Here is a 19,215-nt window from a genome sequence, read left to right on the forward strand (position 1 = left end):
CCTGACAGGACCCTTCTGCATCCAGGCAGCAGCAGGCAGCTCAGCTGGAGCCCTGTGCCTTTGCTGCCTGCTCCCGGCTGTTTGTCAGGGAATTGCAGAGCAGGCTGCCTGCGCACTGCGACGGAGGGGAGTATCCCATCTGCAGGCCAGAATTCAGGAGGAAGCCTGCAGATTAACGGCAATGCATTTTTAAAAGGTCAGGACAGGTCTTCTGTTTACTCAGCGCTTGGCGTTTGAAAGCAGAGCCGCTTGAAGAAACGACAGTGTGCTGCAGCTTCTTTAAAACACAACTCCCCTATCCTCCTGTGTGGGTATCTGCTAGGAGAAATAAAGCACTTGCGTGGTGCTGATTTGATGTCTGAGAAACCACCAAATCTATAAATGTATCCCAACAGTCAAGCACAGGGTAGAGAACAAAATCCTAGTACTTCATGTTCCAGCTCCACCAAATCAAGTCTCCCGTCTCCAAGGACTCCGAGTGCCAATTGTAGAACAAGTTTCTCTCTCTGGTCTGATGTTATGTTATTTGATATATTAAATTTCCACAGAACTGATAGACAGAAAAAAAAAAATGTAGTTATTGCCCATTTTAAAAAGCACAGCTTAAAAAATTTATTAAAATTCATACACTTCAGACAGCTTGATTTTCTGGACACAGCTTAAATATTAGGTTAAATATTGGCTAGATAGCAATTGGAGCATCTCTTTGAGAAGCTGTTTATTGAGAATGTATATGGTAGTTAGCCAAGTAGCGGCACATTTGAGACTGATCAGACAAGCTTTTCTGCCTTATATATGTACCATTTCTCAGACTAAGCTATATGCAGTTAGAAAGCAAGAAATCAGACACAAAATACTCAGTAAGTATATTTAATGCCTGATAGGAGAAGTATTAAGTAAGTAGCTCAAATGTTTGAAATTCAGCATTTTTTTCTATAGGAAAATATTTCACTGACAAATCTGCTGGGGGAAAAGAAAATGTACATTTTTAAAATATTTTGAATAAGAGCAAAACAGAGTCAACTTTTTCTAGTTTAGATGCTGCATTCTACAACATGTCACATATGAAGAATCAGAGAACCACAGAATCTTAAGGGTTGGAAGGGATCTTGAAAGATAAACTAGTTCAACCCGCCTGACCAGAGCAGCACCGCCTAGAATAGGTCACACAGGAACTTGTCCAGCTGGGTTTTGAATGTCCCCAGAGAAGGAGACTCCACAACCCACCTGGGCAGCCTGTTCCAGTGCTCCCTCACCCTCACAGTGAAGTTTCCTCTTGTATTTCTTTGGAACCTCTTATGTTCCATCTTGTATCCGTTGCCCCTTGTCCTATCACTGGCCATCACTGAGAAGAGCCTGGCTCCATCTTCCTGACATCCACTCTTTTCATATTTGTAAACATTAACAAGGTCACCCCTCAGTTTCCTCTTCTACAAGCTAAAGAGCCCCAGCTCCCTCAGCCTTTCATCATAAGAGTGTTCCACTCCCTTAACCATCAAGCCAGAATGAAAACAGGATGCTTTGACTCAGCCAAGTTAGACCTTGGTTAGAATTTAACTTAACATCAACTCCATTTTTTTACACTTGTGAATTGTTTTCATCTTGTTTAGAAAGAAATAGATTTTAGAGAGTCAGAAAGTCCCACTGACTCAAAATTACGGCCTCTAGCCAGCTCAATTTCCTATCCATATCCACCTCTCTTGCAAATGTGACCTAATAGAATAATATTTTCCCATGGGGGATGTCACATTATTACGGTTGGTGCTGGTCATGCCAGCTGCTCCAGCCCACTCCATGGCAACTTGCATTTTCTGATGTGGAGCTTCTCCCTGATCCTGTCATCAGCTGTGAGCCAAAGACAGCAGCTACCATAAAGACCTCTGATCAGAATTCACTGATAGCATTAGATTAAAATCATAAAATTTCAGGTATAGTGATCAGCTTCTTGGTTTGATTAGGCAATAAATATGAAAATTAAAATATCAAATCACTCAAATAATTCACAGTGAAAAAAAAAGGCAGCATTTTGAAATTTTTTTAAAAAGGAAAAATAAATAAATCAAGAAAAGCCAATGAAACTTGATTATACTCTCATAGGAAAACAAATCTGTCCCCTCTCTCTTCCTCTCCCACTCACACACATACTCCTCTCTGCAGTCACTGCACCAGGAGAGTGAGCAGTGACCCAGCCACACACAGTGTTCATAACCCACAACCTGAGGACCTTGTGCACAGATTCTCACACACATTGAAATACAGATATACTGACATGCTTACTGACATCGTCCCCGTTTTTACCTCTTTCAAGAGCTTTAGACATTGCTGGAGATGCAATAAGCATCCAAATGAGGGCAAGGAGACGTTCTCACTTTCTACAAGTATCTGAAAGAGGAAGTTGTAGCAAGGTATGGGTTAGTCTCTTTTCCCAAGTAACGAATGACAGGACAAGAGAAAATGTGCTCAAGTTGCACCAGGGAAGGTTTAGGTCGCATAGTAGGAAGAGATTTTTCACTAAAAAGGTTATTAAGCATTGGAATGAGGTGCCCAGGGAGGTGGTGGAGTCCCCATCCTGGAGATATTTAAAAGCTGTGTAGGTGACATGTCGAGGGACATGGTTTAGTGGTGGGCCTGGCAGTGTGAGGTTAGTGGTTGAACTTGATAATCTTAAAGATCTTTTCCAACCAAAATGATTCTATGATTTTATGATTTTCAGGTGTGCTCAGAATCAAGTTATTGGAACCCCTGGGAATTTCCCATTGCTACCTCTCAATGAGATTGATGTTTTGGTTTTTTTTACTCAAAACCAAAGAAAACCCATTGATTTCTTGTCAGATGTGTGGAAATACAAAAAGGAGGAGGAAAATGTCTTACCACAGCATGGTATTTGCAGCACTTTCTAACAGTGACAACTGATGCTTTGGGCTTTAGAAAAAGTGATGAATTCAGGGTATAACATGACTTTTCTCTTTTAGCCTTTTTTTTTAGCTTGATTAAAAAGAACTATTGTGGACTTTTTCTGACAATTGGTTGGTGGCACTATGGAAATTTTATTCTAAATCTCTGTTCTTTTTTGAGGCAATAATTTTCACACTAGGGAGAATTGTTTAGTACAAATTTGACAGTGAAAGTCTAGATGAGGAAGACAATATACTGTACGCACATCTACTGCCTTTAAATCTCAGCATGTCCCTTGTGGCATACCAATAAAACAGACCCAGCAAAGCTAGGTAATTTGCCAAAGCCCACACAATGTCTGCAGGAGAACCAAGGTACCAATCAGGAGTTCTTGACTCTTATCCTTTTGCATGTTTTCAATAACACACATTGCTTTCCCATTCCCCTTAACACCTAAAAATAGCAGCTTGACAAATCTTGCACCAAATATATTTGAGTCCAAAAGGTCATCCAAGCAGAGACCATTTTTCTCTGTTGTAGCATGCTACTTGCTGATACTTAACAACCACAGGAACTTAGATACCTAAAAAGTGACTGTAGCTTTTTTGAGCACCATACTAGACTTTCAGACACTAAGTGTACATTCATCTAGTTACCTCAATATTTGTGCCACTATCACAGTGTTTAAGTAAAACTCCCCCATCTTCTCACCTTTACCCTAGGCAAGGTGCAAAAGTCATCTCTAAAGCTTTGAGTCAGCACCTCCTCCTTCTTCTGCAGCAAAATAGTTTCATCATGTGCACAATCACAGGGGCTGTAGGAATTAATCCCAAGAGACAGGGAATTTCCTATATGTTTGGGTTTGTTTTTAAAAGGTTCTTTTGATTCAAATGAACCTTTTGACAAAGATCAAAAGCTCTACAGTGATATCTCAGCAAAGCGTGTTGTAAATAAAGACAGGGTGAAAGCACTACAATAGGAGCATTCTACATGCACATAGAAGTCTCAGCTCCCAGCTGGAGATGCCAGACCAGATTCTGTACTCCCTGTACATGACTGAAACTCCACTTTCCTTAGAGATGGGGACACCACTGTTTTCTGTGCACACTTGAGTCCTCTGCAGCTGAGGTCTTACTCCAGGCTGAACTATGAAGCCAAGTTCCCATGCTATGATTGAACATGGTTTGTTCTTATGAGATATCCCATTCAATTTTGTGCAGCAGAAAGTGTCTCTCGTTCTGCTGAGTGCCAGCTGGAAATTACTGAGCATCAAGTTCAGCTTGACATGCAGCTGTCAGCCAAAATATGTAGCCTGTAATGGGCTGTAATCCTTTCCCTCCTTCATTTCGTTTAGTCCTTTTTTTTTTTCCTCACAGGAGTCAAATTTGAAAAGAAAAAGTCCTGTTGGAATAAAGATTGTCTCAAGTAAAACAAAAGTTGAATGAGGTTGTCACTACATGTAATCTGCAGTAGGCTGATCTAGAGTGGAAAATCACTGTATTTTGAGCCAAACATGTATTTGATTCCATGATTCTGAAGTACTCCTTTTTCCCCTGACTTTTTTATAGTGTTTTCTTTTTGATGACTCCCATCGCAAAGTGAAATAGTATAAGGCAAAAGTGCATGACACAACATACTATTGTGTAAGCTACCATGAAACCTTAAATTAAGTGCGCTGTAAGGAACTGCATCAAGTCACTCTAGGTTACCACACCAAGCCCTTGTAGCACTGTAAGACAGTGCAAAGCGTAAGCTTAAATAGCAGTAGACAGTATGAATAAACTCAAAGTAACTGCACAGGGCAACTTTTCAAGAGTAATTAATCTGGAGATGGCATACACTATGTTATTAATTCTAATCAGTCAAAAGTGGGGTTGTAACCTTACCCACATGAGCATCAGCTTAGGGGAATTATTCTGTCATTTTCTTAGACTGTATGGTGCAAACATTAGGCTTGATAAAATCTTTCATTCTGCAAGGAAAATTGCTGATGGGGTACACTGATATAGTGTCCATGCTTCCAGTCTGGCAGAGAGAGCCACTGCAGCCTGCACTCTAGAGAGGTACAGCCCATATGTTAACAGGAACAAGAGCATGGTCCCAGTTTCTTGCTGAAGTAAACAGCACGTGATGTCATGGATGTCACCAAGCCCTGTACAGCATCCCCACCCTATTACAGGTACTTTGAGGCAGGAGTCCAGCTGTGTGTTACATTCAATGCAGACAGAAAGTGGCTCAGCTGGCTGGCTCCTGCTCACAAACCACTCTTGAATCCACAGCGTTGCTCAAGTCTCTGTGCAGTTTAGCTCCTCACCTGGTGGATGAGAACAATAAGCATCTAGAGGATAAATTAAAGTTTCAATTACGTTGGTTGTATGGTAACAAGACTATGCAAAGTAGTTACTAATTGCTGATTTCAGATACATGGAGCTAATCCCAGCACTGTCAGCAGTGTTCCCATTTGAAAGAAAACAATGAAAATGTTGCAGCTTTAGCCTGGCTGCCTCAAAGAAGAAAAAGTCTCCTTCATCCAATCTCCATAATTTAGTTTGCCTCCCCTGATATGATAAGGACCAAAATTCAGCTTGCAACTTGCCTTGCTAGTTTCTGACCCAGAAATGGGGACACGGGAGTGATAGGAACAGTGTACACCATGGTGTGTGCCTTTCACAAAGAAGCGTCAACACTTATGATGTTGGTTCCAGCCCACAAAGCTCTAAAACATTAAACATAATTTTTAAAAAACACATTTAAATAAGGTAGCAATTAATTTTACTACTGAGGTAACTTGCCCAGTGATCAAGTATTTGCACAACACTTGGTCGTGATTCCCTAGCCTGAGCAAACATAAACCAAACAGACCGAAACGCTGTCATTAAGACCTAACGGAAAGTTGCAACATATACAAAGGCTCATTGAAAATGCTGCAAGATTAAGGGAGCGAAATGGCAGTTAAGGGCAACCATCAGAGGCCTCATCACCTCACAGCTTAAAATATAGTATGCAGCAAGGTGAACAGGTGCAAGGGCAAGCCCACTGCAACCTAATCCTGCTGCTCCCTGTCCTCCTCCCTCTACCCGCCCCGTGCCAAGAAGCAGGGACAGATGGTGCAGGAACCTGCAGAGCAGTGCAGGCGGGGGCAAGTGGTTGCCCAGCCCAGCAAGAAGGCTCCTCCATCACCATCCACTGCCCCAGTCCCACTTCACACCCCTCAGAGCAGGGCCTGGGAGTCCAGCCTCAAGCTTTCCCTTGAGATCCAATGCTTCTTCTCAAATAGACCCATCCTTCCAGTTACAGTTTTAATTAATTTAGAATGAATTATTTGTATCTCTTAATTTCCCAGCTTATTTTGAAAAAGTCCAATTAATGCTCAGCTAAGTAGCTCCAAAGGCTCCCCAGCTCTCATCTATCCTGAAGGGATCCAATTAAAATGAGACACTAGTCAAAATGTCAAACCACAATCATTTTTAAAGCTATTGTGCAACAGATCTATGGCTACCTGTAAACCACTCAATTACTGAATAAATCATGCAACAGAGGGAAATCTGAAGCATAAAACACCCTCATTCAAGATGTAGACCCACTGTCAATCAAGAGCATGTTCAGAATGTACAACAAAGAATAAAGGTCACACTTCATTTTACAGGACAATTAAAACCATGGAGTATAATGAAACATGTAGGTTGGACCATAATCCATGATAAGAGTTTAAATGCAGAAGACAGTCCAGAAGCTCTAATAACTAGAGCTGAGGGACCTCTGAGACAGCACAAGCAGAAGATCACAGGATCACAGAATCCCAGAATGGCTGGGGTTGGAAGGGACCTCTAGAGATCATCTAGTCCAACCCCCCTGCTAAAGCAGGTTCATCTCAATCAGGTCACACAGGAACGTGCCCAAGCAAGTTTTGAAAACCCCCAGAGAAGGAGACTCCACACCCTCCCTGGGAAGCCTGTACCAGGGCTCCCTCACCTTCACAGGAAAGAAGTTCTTCAGCCTTCTGGTGAATTAGCCAGTCCTCCCAGTTTAGTGTCATCAGCAAACTTGCTGAGGGTACACTCTGTCCCCTCATCCAGATCGCTGATGAAAATGTTGAATAAGGTGGTAAAGCTACACCACATAGAACTGCAGAAATCTCTCTGTTCTTCTTCAAGACCTAAGCAGACACGCTGGTAACCATTTCACAGGCCTCCACAACTTTTGTACACTTTAATCTGGAATCCTTCTGACCAGCTTACAGTTTTTTCTGTATTAGCTTTGTCAGACCTTTAGAGAGCATATACAATCTTTCACACACATGTGAGTCTTTTTCTTGATTTGAAGTTCCTTGCTTGAAAAATCCTAACTTTTCCATTCTTGCTCTGAAAGTATTTTGTCTAGCTGTGGAAAAGGAATAGGTATTAAATCATTACTGGATAGGAAACTAAATTTGAAACCGAGAACAGTTCAAAATTTCAAATGAGGGTTTGTTTTTTAATGAACTGTAACTCTAATGTAATTCAATTAATCTTCTTGACTTCTGCATAAAATTACTCCCCTCTTTCCTACCAGTCAAACAATTTTTTTCCTAACCAAAGCAGCAGGATCACAGAGTAATTGAAGGAAAGTACAGGAACTTACAGGAAGGTAATTCTGTTTCAATGGGACCTAATTCATATATTTTTATTCCAATTTAATCTTGTTGCTCTTGCAATGAAAACTCCAAATGTCCCACTCACTTTGAAGTCAGTTTCAGCAGCAGAGAAAGGCACTAGAAACAACACAGCACAATTCTTTAGGAAAACCCATCCAGGGGTCACTGGTTTTGATGCACCACCAAGGAGCAGCAAAGGAATTGGTAGGATACCAGCCTAGAGGGCCTGAGACATCAGAGGAGACATTGCAACCAGTGCTGGTTTCCACCAGCCGCATTTGCACCCAGCCTGCCAACCTCTCCCTCCTGGGTCAGGGAGATCCTATCAAATACTGTACCCATGCTTCTGGATCAATCCCAAACATCACTGCAAAAAACCTAAATGACTCTCTGGGGAAGATACTGCTGCATAATTAGTACATTTCTCACACATACAGTGCTCTGTGAGCTGCCAAGTTCCTCCCTCTCTGTCATTTTGTGGGAAAGAAGGTCTCCTTTAGACTGAAATTCACACAAGATATCTCATGAGAGATGATTTTATTGTATGGTTTTGCATCCTTCTGCCCTTTCCACCTACAGAAAGAGGAGAAAAATTGGTAAGATCTTTATATTTCTATTTGTATGTTGGTGGAGAATTAAGTTCAAACGGGTGTTGTCTTGCAAAACTGGGAAGAAGGAGGGCTAAAGTATTTCTCTTAGGAAAAAGACATTAAGATCAGTAAGAATGGTAGAAGTATGATCCCAATTCTGCATGGCTGCAGCAGGTAGGTACAGTGCAGCAGCTTTCATGGTAGAGCTGTCCCTGACAGTCTCCTCTCTACAGGGTCTGAGGTGCTGCAGTAAGCAGAGGGAAATGATGAAGAAGTGCTGAAGGACCACAGTGTTGTAACAGTTGGTAAATGTCTTTATAAACATAATGTTCTCTACAAAAAGGATTGAGTAGATCTGAGTACCAAGGAACAGCAATTTTCACACATTGGAAACAAGTTATCTGAGCTTGAAGAGGAGGCTCAAGAGAATGTGTGCAGAATTGTCTCAGAGCAGTTAGTACAGCCCTGAAAAAGATTAGAGACATTAAACTACCAATGTTTGCTCTTCCTGAGACTCTCCATGTGACTTTATATGATGCCAACAGCACAGAGAAATTATGTTCATTTCTACAGATGCCATTTATGCCCCTCAAATTAAACAATTGTAGTTACTTATGATTACCTTCTAAATAACTGATGTGTGACAGGCTCATCCAGAGGCTGTGTATCATAACCTACTAAGTATTTGACATAAGCCCTTTATCGGACATTTGCTTGATAATACATACTTAATAATGTGCAAGAAATTAAATTAAAATCATCCCATTCTCTTTGTATACTCCCATTTTGCTGCCAGCATGTTTTTGACTCTTTAATTCATTTCTCCCAGCCCTTTTTGCTGGTCAGCTGGGTTTTTCCTTCCACTATTAAGCATTAATATTTTACTGTAATATTCCCTTGAGCTGTCTCTCTGAGATGGGGCACATTCTCCAAGTCACAGGTCCCTGCCATGGCCAGGTTTTTCTTCACCTGGAGGACACTCTGGACTACACTTTGAGCTTGGAACAGTCACCTCTCTTCATACCTCTGAATAAAAATCTTGCAGATTTTTTTCTCCTTTAGCAGCTTCCATATTTCAGTAGAGCTGTGAATGCAAAGTATCAAAGATGTTAGTCCAGGTTATTTGAATTCAACATCACACATTGTCACAGTGTCCTTCATGAGTTTTGCTGTTTGTGCGTTGTTCGTCCGACCAAACCCCAAAGTAGCATAGCTGAAGGCTCCAACTTTAGGGGACCAAGTCAGTCCATGGATCACAAGTTCAGGGGTTAGCTCCAGAAGAGAAAAATTTTTGCATAAATTCCTCACATAGCCTGGGAAACTACTGGACACAGTAGTGTGGGTTTGTTACACGCCAGGGAACCAAAGGATGGAACAGTGCAAGTCATAGATGCTCTCAATAAGCCACCTGAGACTCTTCAGCAGGTGAGTTCCTTGTTGATGAAATATAGGAAGAAGAACTGCATTTAATACAGAAATGTTAATCTTTGTTCATACACTCACTACTTGTTATTATACTACACACACAGAAGGAAAGAGCATCACATAGGTTACGCATCACATAAAATTGCATTCTAAGCTCAATCTCATATGCTATCAAGCCTATTTCTTTACTGGAATATGCCTTTTTACAAACACATTTCTATCTGTATGAACAAACAATTAGGATTTAATAGACTAGTAAGTGGGTCCTTATTACAGCACTTTTTCCCTCTCTGTTACAGGAATGACCTGCCAAGCTCGAAGTTCATATATTACGAGTGAGATCCTGTGGGGTTATCGTTTCACTCCCGTTCTCACTCTGGAGGATGGATTTTATGAAGTTGACTACAACAGTTTTCATGAAACGTATGAGACCAACACACCAGTTTACAGTGCCAAAGAGCTGGCAGAGATGGCCAGCCGAGCAGAACTGCCTCTGACGTGGTCTGTTTCCAGCAAGCTGGACCAACATGCTGAGCTGGAAACTGAGGAGGAAGAAAAGAATCAGGAAGACCAAAATGAAAGAAATGGTGATGTGGCCAACTTGGAGAATGAGTCCAAAGTGTAGAACCACTGGAGGAGTTAAGGGCCACACCACTTCCTTTATATTCTCCCTCTTTGTTAGCTCCCCTTTTCTTTCTTCAACACATCTTTTCTCCCCTCTTTGTTACTCTTAATTCTGGGAAAATAAATACTTAAGATGCGGAATATCTACCTGCCCAATTTAAACTCATGAGATTCTTAGACTAAACAAAGGTGTGGGTTAAAGCTGCAATACCCATTATCAATGGTGGAATCTCAGTCCCCATCCTGACAACAACTGCTGGTTTCTTTGGCACTGCTCCGAATTCAGACCTCCAGGTTTATGCACATCAACAAAAAAAACCCAAAACCAAATGCAATGGGAGTACATACAAGAGATTTAAAAGGAAAGACTAATTAATGCTCATCAGTAAGTAATGGGCCTCGGCTCCAGTTTTTATGTATTTCAAAACAGTTTTGTATACAGCGTGACAAACCTCTATGAAATGGGCCTTGCAGCTTTAAGATGAAAGTGAGCAGAAGGATCTGCAATCCAACACAATACTGTACATATGCCTTATGTAATTACTTTTACTTTACATTTAGTAATAAACACTGCATGTACAAAAGTACTGTAGTAAAGAACTTCTAAATAATGTACATAGATGTGTAATTAATGTAGGTTTAGGAACAGATTTCTAGAGATATTGGGATGCAAAAACTAACTACCCATCAAGTAGGCATTTCTCTTCTAATATTTGGATTGTAATATTGATTTTTTTGGTTTTCCCCTATATGGTTCTTCTCATGCATGGCATTTTCTTCAGTGCACCAGACTGGCAGCTATTTAGAGTACCTCACTGTTTGACAAACAGATCGTTTTACTGACTCTAAAAAGCCATAAGTCTGGGAAAGGGCAGGGTAGAGAAATTGTAACACAATTACTGATATACTGTGAAAATGTTTACAAATAAGGCAAACCATTCCTGGTTATATTTTTGGCAGTTCAACCTAAAATTTAGGCTGTGGCAAACTCACAGCAAAACAGAATTTCCTGTATACTCCTAACGATAGCGAGCATGTTTCATATGGAGGTATGATCCTTTATGTGCAATATCTAGGGAATCTTCTCCCTTCTCCCCACTCAAATCACAGGATTTCAGAGGAGCAGTTTGCTACACAAACAGCATAAGCCATTGAAAAATGAATGTTGCACTTCAGCAAACAGATTTTATCTGCTCAGCTAGGAAAGATGCAGCTGAAGTTCATCTGAAGTCATAGCCTATGAAAGTCGTTTGTTGACATCGCTGGTGCTTGGTTGGTCCTGCTGAGTCATGGATGGTGCAACAACCCTGGATATATGCTTCAACAGGGCTTCTCAGCTAAGCAAACACACGGTTCCTGATACCCTGTGCTCAGGAGACTGGTTCCCTAACGACTTTCTTCACCTTAAGGTAGCTCTTTGTCAGTTGTAAATCAGTGTAAATTCTGTACATTCTGACTTGACAACTTTGAAGTTAACAGGGCAGTGATAATTTGCGTAGCTTACACAAGCTGAGGAGCTGATGTGTACGACCACGGTCTCAGACGTGCTACATTAAGGGGCTCCTCACATGGTACAGCATTTGCCCAGTGCTAAAGACTGCTCAGTCAGGCCCAGCGTGCATAAAATACTACCTGTTGCATTGCTTTCAGTGGGCTTTTGCTCAGGCCCATCAAGAAGAGCATTTCTGTCAGTGAAGGAGAAGAAGCTGCAGCCTTAATTTTGCTTTTTATACCTGCCTACTCTAGAGAGGAAGAATACATTGAAGAGAATCTGAAGCATGTTTTTTTTACAGAAACATTTATGTTACAATAGAAGAGAAAAAAACCCACAACCTCAGGAGAAACCTAGTGGGCAGGTGGAAATTTTGCACTGTGATATAGCTTTCACATTAATTTTACACCTATTTTCAATTCTTCTGCTGAAATAACAACCCCTTGCTCATTTTCACAGTGTGTGGCTAATCAGTGGGGTTTCTGCAGGTCCTCTAGCTGTGCTTCAGGCTGAGGCGGGCAGAATAGGGTGAGGGGAAAGGGTTGCGCACCAGGGACTGGCAGATCAATCTGGATGGAAGGAAGTTTTTTTTCTTTCCTCTCCAAAAAGTTTTCCCTTAGAAGGCTTTCACAAAACAGCGTGATGCAAGGAATGGTGCACAATATGGCTTTTTGTTCCCTCCATCCAGGATGACTGACTCCACTGACTCGGTAAAGGTTTACTTACACTTAACTTTTGTGAAATAACACTCGTTTTGCCACAGACCTTTCAAAGCTTGTGCTTCTGCCCCACAGCATCAGCAGCTTCCGAGTGCTCTAGTTCATCAATTACAACCCACCTGTAAGGCTACTCACAAGAGATACAGAGCATTTTTAAGGAAGAGTAGTTCCACCAGAAGACAGAAGTCTTATAGCAGAGGAGCTGGAGGCGCAGTGGGGCGTGCAGCCATCAGTAGCAATGAGCTGCCCGCATGTGTGAGTCCTAGAAAAAGGTGCATGAGCTGAAAGCAAACCATTCCTCTGAGGATAAACCTGCTTTTTGCTCTTGTAATTTACTGGGCCACCCTATAATCCATTGCTGCAGTTTAACGCAAGTTCGCGCTAATTAGAACAGCAGCTCAGGGCCCAAATCAAAACCTTTTTTTGTGTCCTTTAGCACAAAAAATAGACTTTCTGCCACTGGGGCATGCGCATGTGTAAGCTATATTTTTGTGAATAGGGCACTTAAAGCTTAAGGTGTGTATGTTTGTCTCTTTCTCTCTCTCCCCCCTGTATTTTATTGTCTTTGGTATTCATGTAGTACGGATTGTAAAGTTTATGAAATCTCATTTTTGTAACATAAGCTTAAAAAAACAAATAGAAGCCTCCAAAGCTTTCAACAGGGAAGCTTCACGTAAACTTTGTACTAGAATGTCCCTATCAAACACCTCTATTTTTCTACAATGATTGATTAAGCAGTTTAACAATGTATTTTGTGTCAATGATTTCAACTGAACTGGTAAAGACAATTAAGAACTGAATGCTGTTAATTAACAATGGATTTTCAAGCCGTATATACCGAGTGGTGTTTTCATTAATGGTAAATCATTTAACCTGGGAACTTCATCTCCTAATCCCAAAGAACATTCTATGAATTATCAGTGCCCTATGGGAATATTTTTGTCAAATCACATTTAAGAAACATGGACGCAAGACTTTAATACAACTGACTACCTAATTAATCAAGACCCATTACATCTCTATATACTTCACTAATTTGATGTCTTTTTCTCAGAGTATCTTGTGATTTCCAGGAGCAAAAGAATTACAGAGATAAACATGAGCAGCTGCAGTACATTGAGTACTGCAGCCCTCGGTTCCTCAGAGGGAACAGAAATGCCTCAGAGATGCTTTGTACAGATAAAATATACAGACATTTTACTCAGTGTTGCACACTCCTCTCTGGCTCCAAACCACATCTTTCAGGTCTTGGAAATAGGTGCAGACGTACTGCTTTTGGGGTAGCAACACAAACTTCTACCAGGGGAGATTTTAATCTTCAGCAAAGATTTGGAAGATCTAACTTACTATTTAGCAATAAATGACATCTTACCAGCATTCAAATAACGTTCAGAAGTTATTTCAAAATATGTATCAAAACAAGCAAATGCTCTCTTAGCGATCTAGATCTTTGCCCTACAAAACCATAGTCATTGGCACTGGTGTTAGCCATCACAACAAATTTAACTTCTGTAATCAAATAGCCTTGCTGCAAGCGTGCAGGTAGAGAGGATTGCACAGCTCTGAGTCAGAGCTCTGGGCATCCCTTGCAAAGCAGAAAAAGGAGGTGGTGTGCTAGAGAAGGATCCCTATCAGGCAGTTGTCAAACCAAGTGGGACAAGATGCTGGTAAATTAAAGAGGAAAATGCTTGACAGATATAGTTTGAAGACAATTTCAAGACAGGTTCTGGATTTAACCGTGGTGTACAGAGGTATGCAGATCTGGGGTTGCCCATGCTCCTCTGATGGGTTAAAGAGCAAACTTGATCCTTTCAAAACCAAGGAAGAAGCCTCTCTTCTCTTTCAGCCACAGGGCAGATGTTTCCATTTCGCTCACTGAACTACTAAGGAGAGGGAAGACCTGGATTTCAGTACTCTCTTCAGAAGCACAGGAGATTCAAAGCCACATCCCACTTCTCCCAAGAAACTAACCTTTCCACAACAGCAACAGAGATCCAGGCCCTATGCCAAGAGCTGACTGGCTCTTGAATTGTCCCGCTAATCCAAAAAAACTTTAAATCCTTGTTTTCAATAGAAGAATGGAAAAGTCACAGAATCATAGAACAGTAGGGGTTGGAAGGGACCTTTAGAGATCATCTAGTCTCTGCAGAAGCAGGTCCACCTACATCAAGTCAGACAGGAACATGTCCAGGTGGGTCTTGAAGTCTTCCAAGGAAGGAGACTCCACAACCTCCCTGGGCAGCCTGTACCATGGCTCCCTCATCCTCATGGTGAAATAATTTTTTCTTATGTTCAAATGGATTTTTTTGTGTTCCAGCTTCATCCCATTACTCCTTGTCCTGTTGCTAGATATGATAGAAAAAAAACGGATGCCCCAAACTCTTGACATCCACCATTCATATACTTATAAATATTAACGAGATTCCCCCTCAGTCTGCTCTTTTCTAGACTAAACAGCCCCAGTTCCCACAGCCTTTCCTCATATGAAAGATGTTTCATTCCCCTGATCATCTTGGTGGCCCTGTGCTGGACTGTCTCCAGAAGTTCCTTGTCCCTCTTCAGCTGAGGAGTCCAGAACTGGACACAGTTCAGTCCTCACTCTCTGGATCCATAGCAGCCTTTGTCCTATCCATCAGGGCAGACTGGCTAAAGGACAGATCTCAGGCTGGGAAAAGCACACTGCTCAAGGTTCTCACCTCCTGAGCCAGTGTGGCCAGCAGTGAGCTGCTATATGCAGAGGTGCAGCACCATGGTCTTTGCCAATATTTCTGAACACAAACAGCTACCATGTCTCCTTGGAGGGTAAATCACAAAAGGCTTGGGTTTGATGTACTCTAAACACCACCCATGATGAGCCTTGCTGGGAGATTGAGGATGAGGGAAATCAACTTATTTTATCTCCCTCAAGACAGGTACAGCAGCACACAGCCCTGAGAAGAGGCACAATGTTATTTTTGCCCAGAAATCCTGGCCAGTTGGAAGAAGGGGTATCTATGACTCCTGTCTTTTGCAGATTGGAATTTAAGCAAGTGGTGAGTTTCTACCATTTCCTCCATTTTTTTAAAGTAGGGATGAATTAGAGACTCAACACTGCAAATGCTATTTGTCTACTTGGCAATGGAAGGGTTGGGCACCTCAGGCATCTACCACCAGTGTTTGAGTGTGAAACAAAAAAACTTTTTTACTACTCTGGTGTTCTCTATCCATCAAAATATTTTTCTTCTCAGAATATCAACCTCCTTAACTGTCATGATACCTCACTCAGACAGTTTTTAGGCTATAAATCAGACGTAATAAAACAAGAACACTCTTGTTCCTTCAGCTCATAAACATGCTATTTGGAAACACACACTTAGAAAGCAGGCATAAATCTGGGCTTTGTGCTGTAAATAATTCTTAAAGACAAGACCCAAAAGCTGTTATATATTATTCACATTAAATTATGCTCTTTTATGCCTCCTGAGTGAATTTTAAACTTCTAGGACTTGGCTTTTTGGAGGAGAGGAGTGGTGTGAGGCATTCCAAGGCACACTTCATTTTGTGCATTTAGTTGAAGTTTGCTTCTAATGATTACCAATTTTTTTAGTTCCTCTGGATTTTCAGAAATTCCAATCTAGTCACAACTTCAGTATAATGGCATGTTTCTTTTACCACATGCCATTCTCCTGTTTGTTGTCCATATTCTGACGCTCTAATACAGTTCCACACAGTGCACAGGCACCATATCCAAAGATAGCGTTCTAAAGAGACACGAATATCTTGCTATTTTATCTCAAGTGTGAAAATCTGTTTTCTATTCTAGGCAAATTCACAAGTATCAACCACAGTTCTTCCCTCATCCTCCTTAACTTGTGTGTCATCCACACAGAATAAAATCTTATGAGTTTCAAATAATACTAACTGCTTTGAGCCTTTTTTTTCTCAGAGGGCAGGACTGGGGAGACTCCTCTCCACTTTTTTCTTTTCTGTTTTTTTTTCTTTCCAAATCAAATGCCACAGGTCTAAACTCAGAGCTGCAGCTCATGGGCAGTCTTCTGGAAGCTATGGACACCGTCCTGCTACCAGCTTGCTTTGAAGTCTATATCAGCACTCTTCAAATTTCTCTCAAATGATTATATACAGTGACACTAACTTTTCTGTAAGGTTTAAACTGGGAGAACTAGTAGAGAACTGTTACCCCACTACACTTTCCACCACATGCTTTTCACAGCCTGCAGTCCTCAGGACTTCTTCCAGTTAAGGAAAGCAGAGCTCCTGGCATGCAAACACAAATCATTCCCCATCACTGTGACCAGGAAGACCCAAATTCCTCACTGAAATATCTGTACTAAAGGATGTGTGATGTGGTGCTTGAGATGGCACCTTTTCAGTCCAGAAAGGATGACAATGTGACGTAGTGTTCAATGCACTTCACATGCACAGTACATCATACACAGCCTTCTGCTGAGCTGGGGAAACAGAGCTGGAGCATCACACCACCATGCCTAAGAAATCTTCCCAAGAGTGTAACTCTAATCTAATTAAACTGAAAGCAAAAAGAATCTTTACTAAAAAAGATTATGATGTCTTAATGAGAAATCTCTTATCTGAAAATATCAGTAGGATTGGGGATGAGAATGCCAAACTGTTACACTTTGAAGTTGTTATAATGCATGTCATTCAGATGGTGATAAAAGTCACTTGCTTTTCATGGCAACATTTCTGTTGAGATGGATGGAATGCTAGAGCTAACCTCCTAAATCTCTGCTTGTAGTTTTCAGAAATGCTGAACATTTATCAGCTCTTACCAAGATTGGTAGGAATTAGGACGCATTTCTGCAAAGAGAGACCATCTGCTCAGATGACTGTGGAAGAACTTTGTGATGCCTTTTGCTCCTGCTTTTACGCTCCCTGGGAGATGAGAGAGTCAGGAGAGGTCTCCACCTCACTGAAATGCCATCCTCTTCAAATACATGCCAAAGTCCTGAAAAACCCACGCATGTTGCAGTCAGGTTTAGGCGCTTGTTTTTAGGCACCCTAGGGATCACTAAAGGCACTGCCAAATGTGTTAAAGATGCTACCAAACAAGACTGAAAAATTATTTGACTCTCTTAATGGAATTTTATTGAAATCAGGTTAAGGTACATCAGTAGGGCAAGAAGAGGAGGCTGCACAGCTTGTACTTGTGCTCTAGCTTCTGTAGGAAAAAATAGATGCCATCACTTAAAGAGAAAACAGGGATCCTCATTTCTAATAAGCTCAGTACTTAAAACATAGGAAAACAAGATCATGTACTTCCTAATAAAAAGGTAAAATGGTTCATAGCAAATACAAAAGATCACCAGAAAGGGAAAGATAATACAAACAAGTGCAAAGTCTACAGATGAATCATAGCAAGAGTCTTGGCCAAATGGCAAGGCCATTGGAATCAAGAGTTCAGACCTAAGCAGTGCTACTGTCCACTTTTTACTTTTTAAACACGAATATAATTTTTTTGAGATGCACAAAATCACTATTAATAAATACAGTGAAGTACGACCAACACTATTGCTCAAAAAAGTTGTCTAGCCAAATCATCAACACAAAATCTGTACAGTGAGAAAAGGGAAAGAATTCAGCACTTAAAGACCATTCAGCACTATTTTTTTTCACTCTATGAAATGCATTAAAGTAATATCAATTAGAGGCAGTATTGTTTTTAAACTCAATGTATTCAAAAGAAAGGGGGAAAGTGTTCAATGCTAAAGAACCTTGCTGTATTTCTTCAAGACCTCATCATTAGGGTCTTTTGCCACCATCTACATGACAAGAAAGATATTAGGTGTATTCCATTTAGTACCTACAGCACTGATTGTAAAAAATCTTTTACTCCTTGAGAGACTCAAATTCAAAATAAACTTGAAAAGAAATCACAGAAAGATCAACTAATACAAAACTAATACAAAATATTAGTAAATAATACGAAATAAGTTAGGCTTCTGCTTAGCCTCATTTCCCAGAGAAGAAACAGCAGAACAGAGACAGAAAAACTACACAGAAATTTTATTGAAAGTGGCTTTATTTCAAAAATGTTAATAATTTCCTTTTCCTTTTTTAGTGACATTGTTTATTCTCTCCTTGTGTTAATGTTCTCATTTGCTAAAAACCTGGATGGCCATAAAAATATGACTTTTCAAAAGTAATCATAGTCATGTAAAGATATAATTTATTTGAGGTCTTTATTAATTGTTGAGTAATCTGTCAAGCAGTACCGATAAATAAAACAAGATCAATATAGTGAACTGCTTCAGAGAACAAACACATAAAAATTAAAATACATCGCTTTACAAATCAGAAGGGACTGTTCCTATGATGTTTTTTCTCTTCACATTTTCAAAATAATGTAATGAAGCATTTTGGCATTAGAACAAAATGTTTCGCTCATCTGGAGACTTTCTTGAAAGAAGTTGAAATATCCATTTTTTCTCATCTTTGCAGATAACAACCAAATTCACACTATCAAATTAATGTCAGTTAATCTACTGTAAAAATGAATAGGTATTAATTTATTTTTTAATAAAATTCACTGCTGGAGACATCTAGCAGTGAAAAAATCTACCACCATGCTCACCCTTACAAAATGAGTCAGTCATTGCCATGACTCTGTTTACAGCTAAAATTAAACTATTCCCAACATGACATTCTGTACATTAAAAAAAAAAAAAAAATGGACTTGTGAAGGGTTTGGACAAAAATGTCAAGGACTCACCTGGGATTTTGGAAGTGTAGGCTCAACCTCCTGCTGTAATTGACTCAGATGGAAATTTTTAACCTTAGATTGTCTTAAACATGGAGTTGCAGAAGCTCAAGACAGATCTC

General features: G+C 40.5%; 1 protein-coding gene across 1 annotated transcript in view; it reads left to right on the top strand.

Moving 5' to 3' along the window:
* Positions 1–10,168, top strand: part of KCNJ6 (potassium inwardly rectifying channel subfamily J member 6) — a 40,548-nt gene extending 30,380 nt beyond the window's left edge. The window contains exon 2 of the mRNA XM_061988633.1: positions 9,843–10,168. Within this exon, the coding sequence (XP_061844617.1) occupies positions 9,843–10,168 (326 nt within the window). The remainder of the gene's footprint in view (positions 1–9,842) is intronic.
* The last annotated feature ends 9,047 nt before the right edge of the window (positions 10,169–19,215 follow it).

The sequence above is a fragment of the Colius striatus genome, chromosome 1, assembly GCF_028858725.1.
Source record: "Colius striatus isolate bColStr4 chromosome 1, bColStr4.1.hap1, whole genome shotgun sequence".
Lineage (NCBI taxonomy): Eukaryota > Metazoa > Chordata > Aves > Coliiformes > Coliidae > Colius > Colius striatus.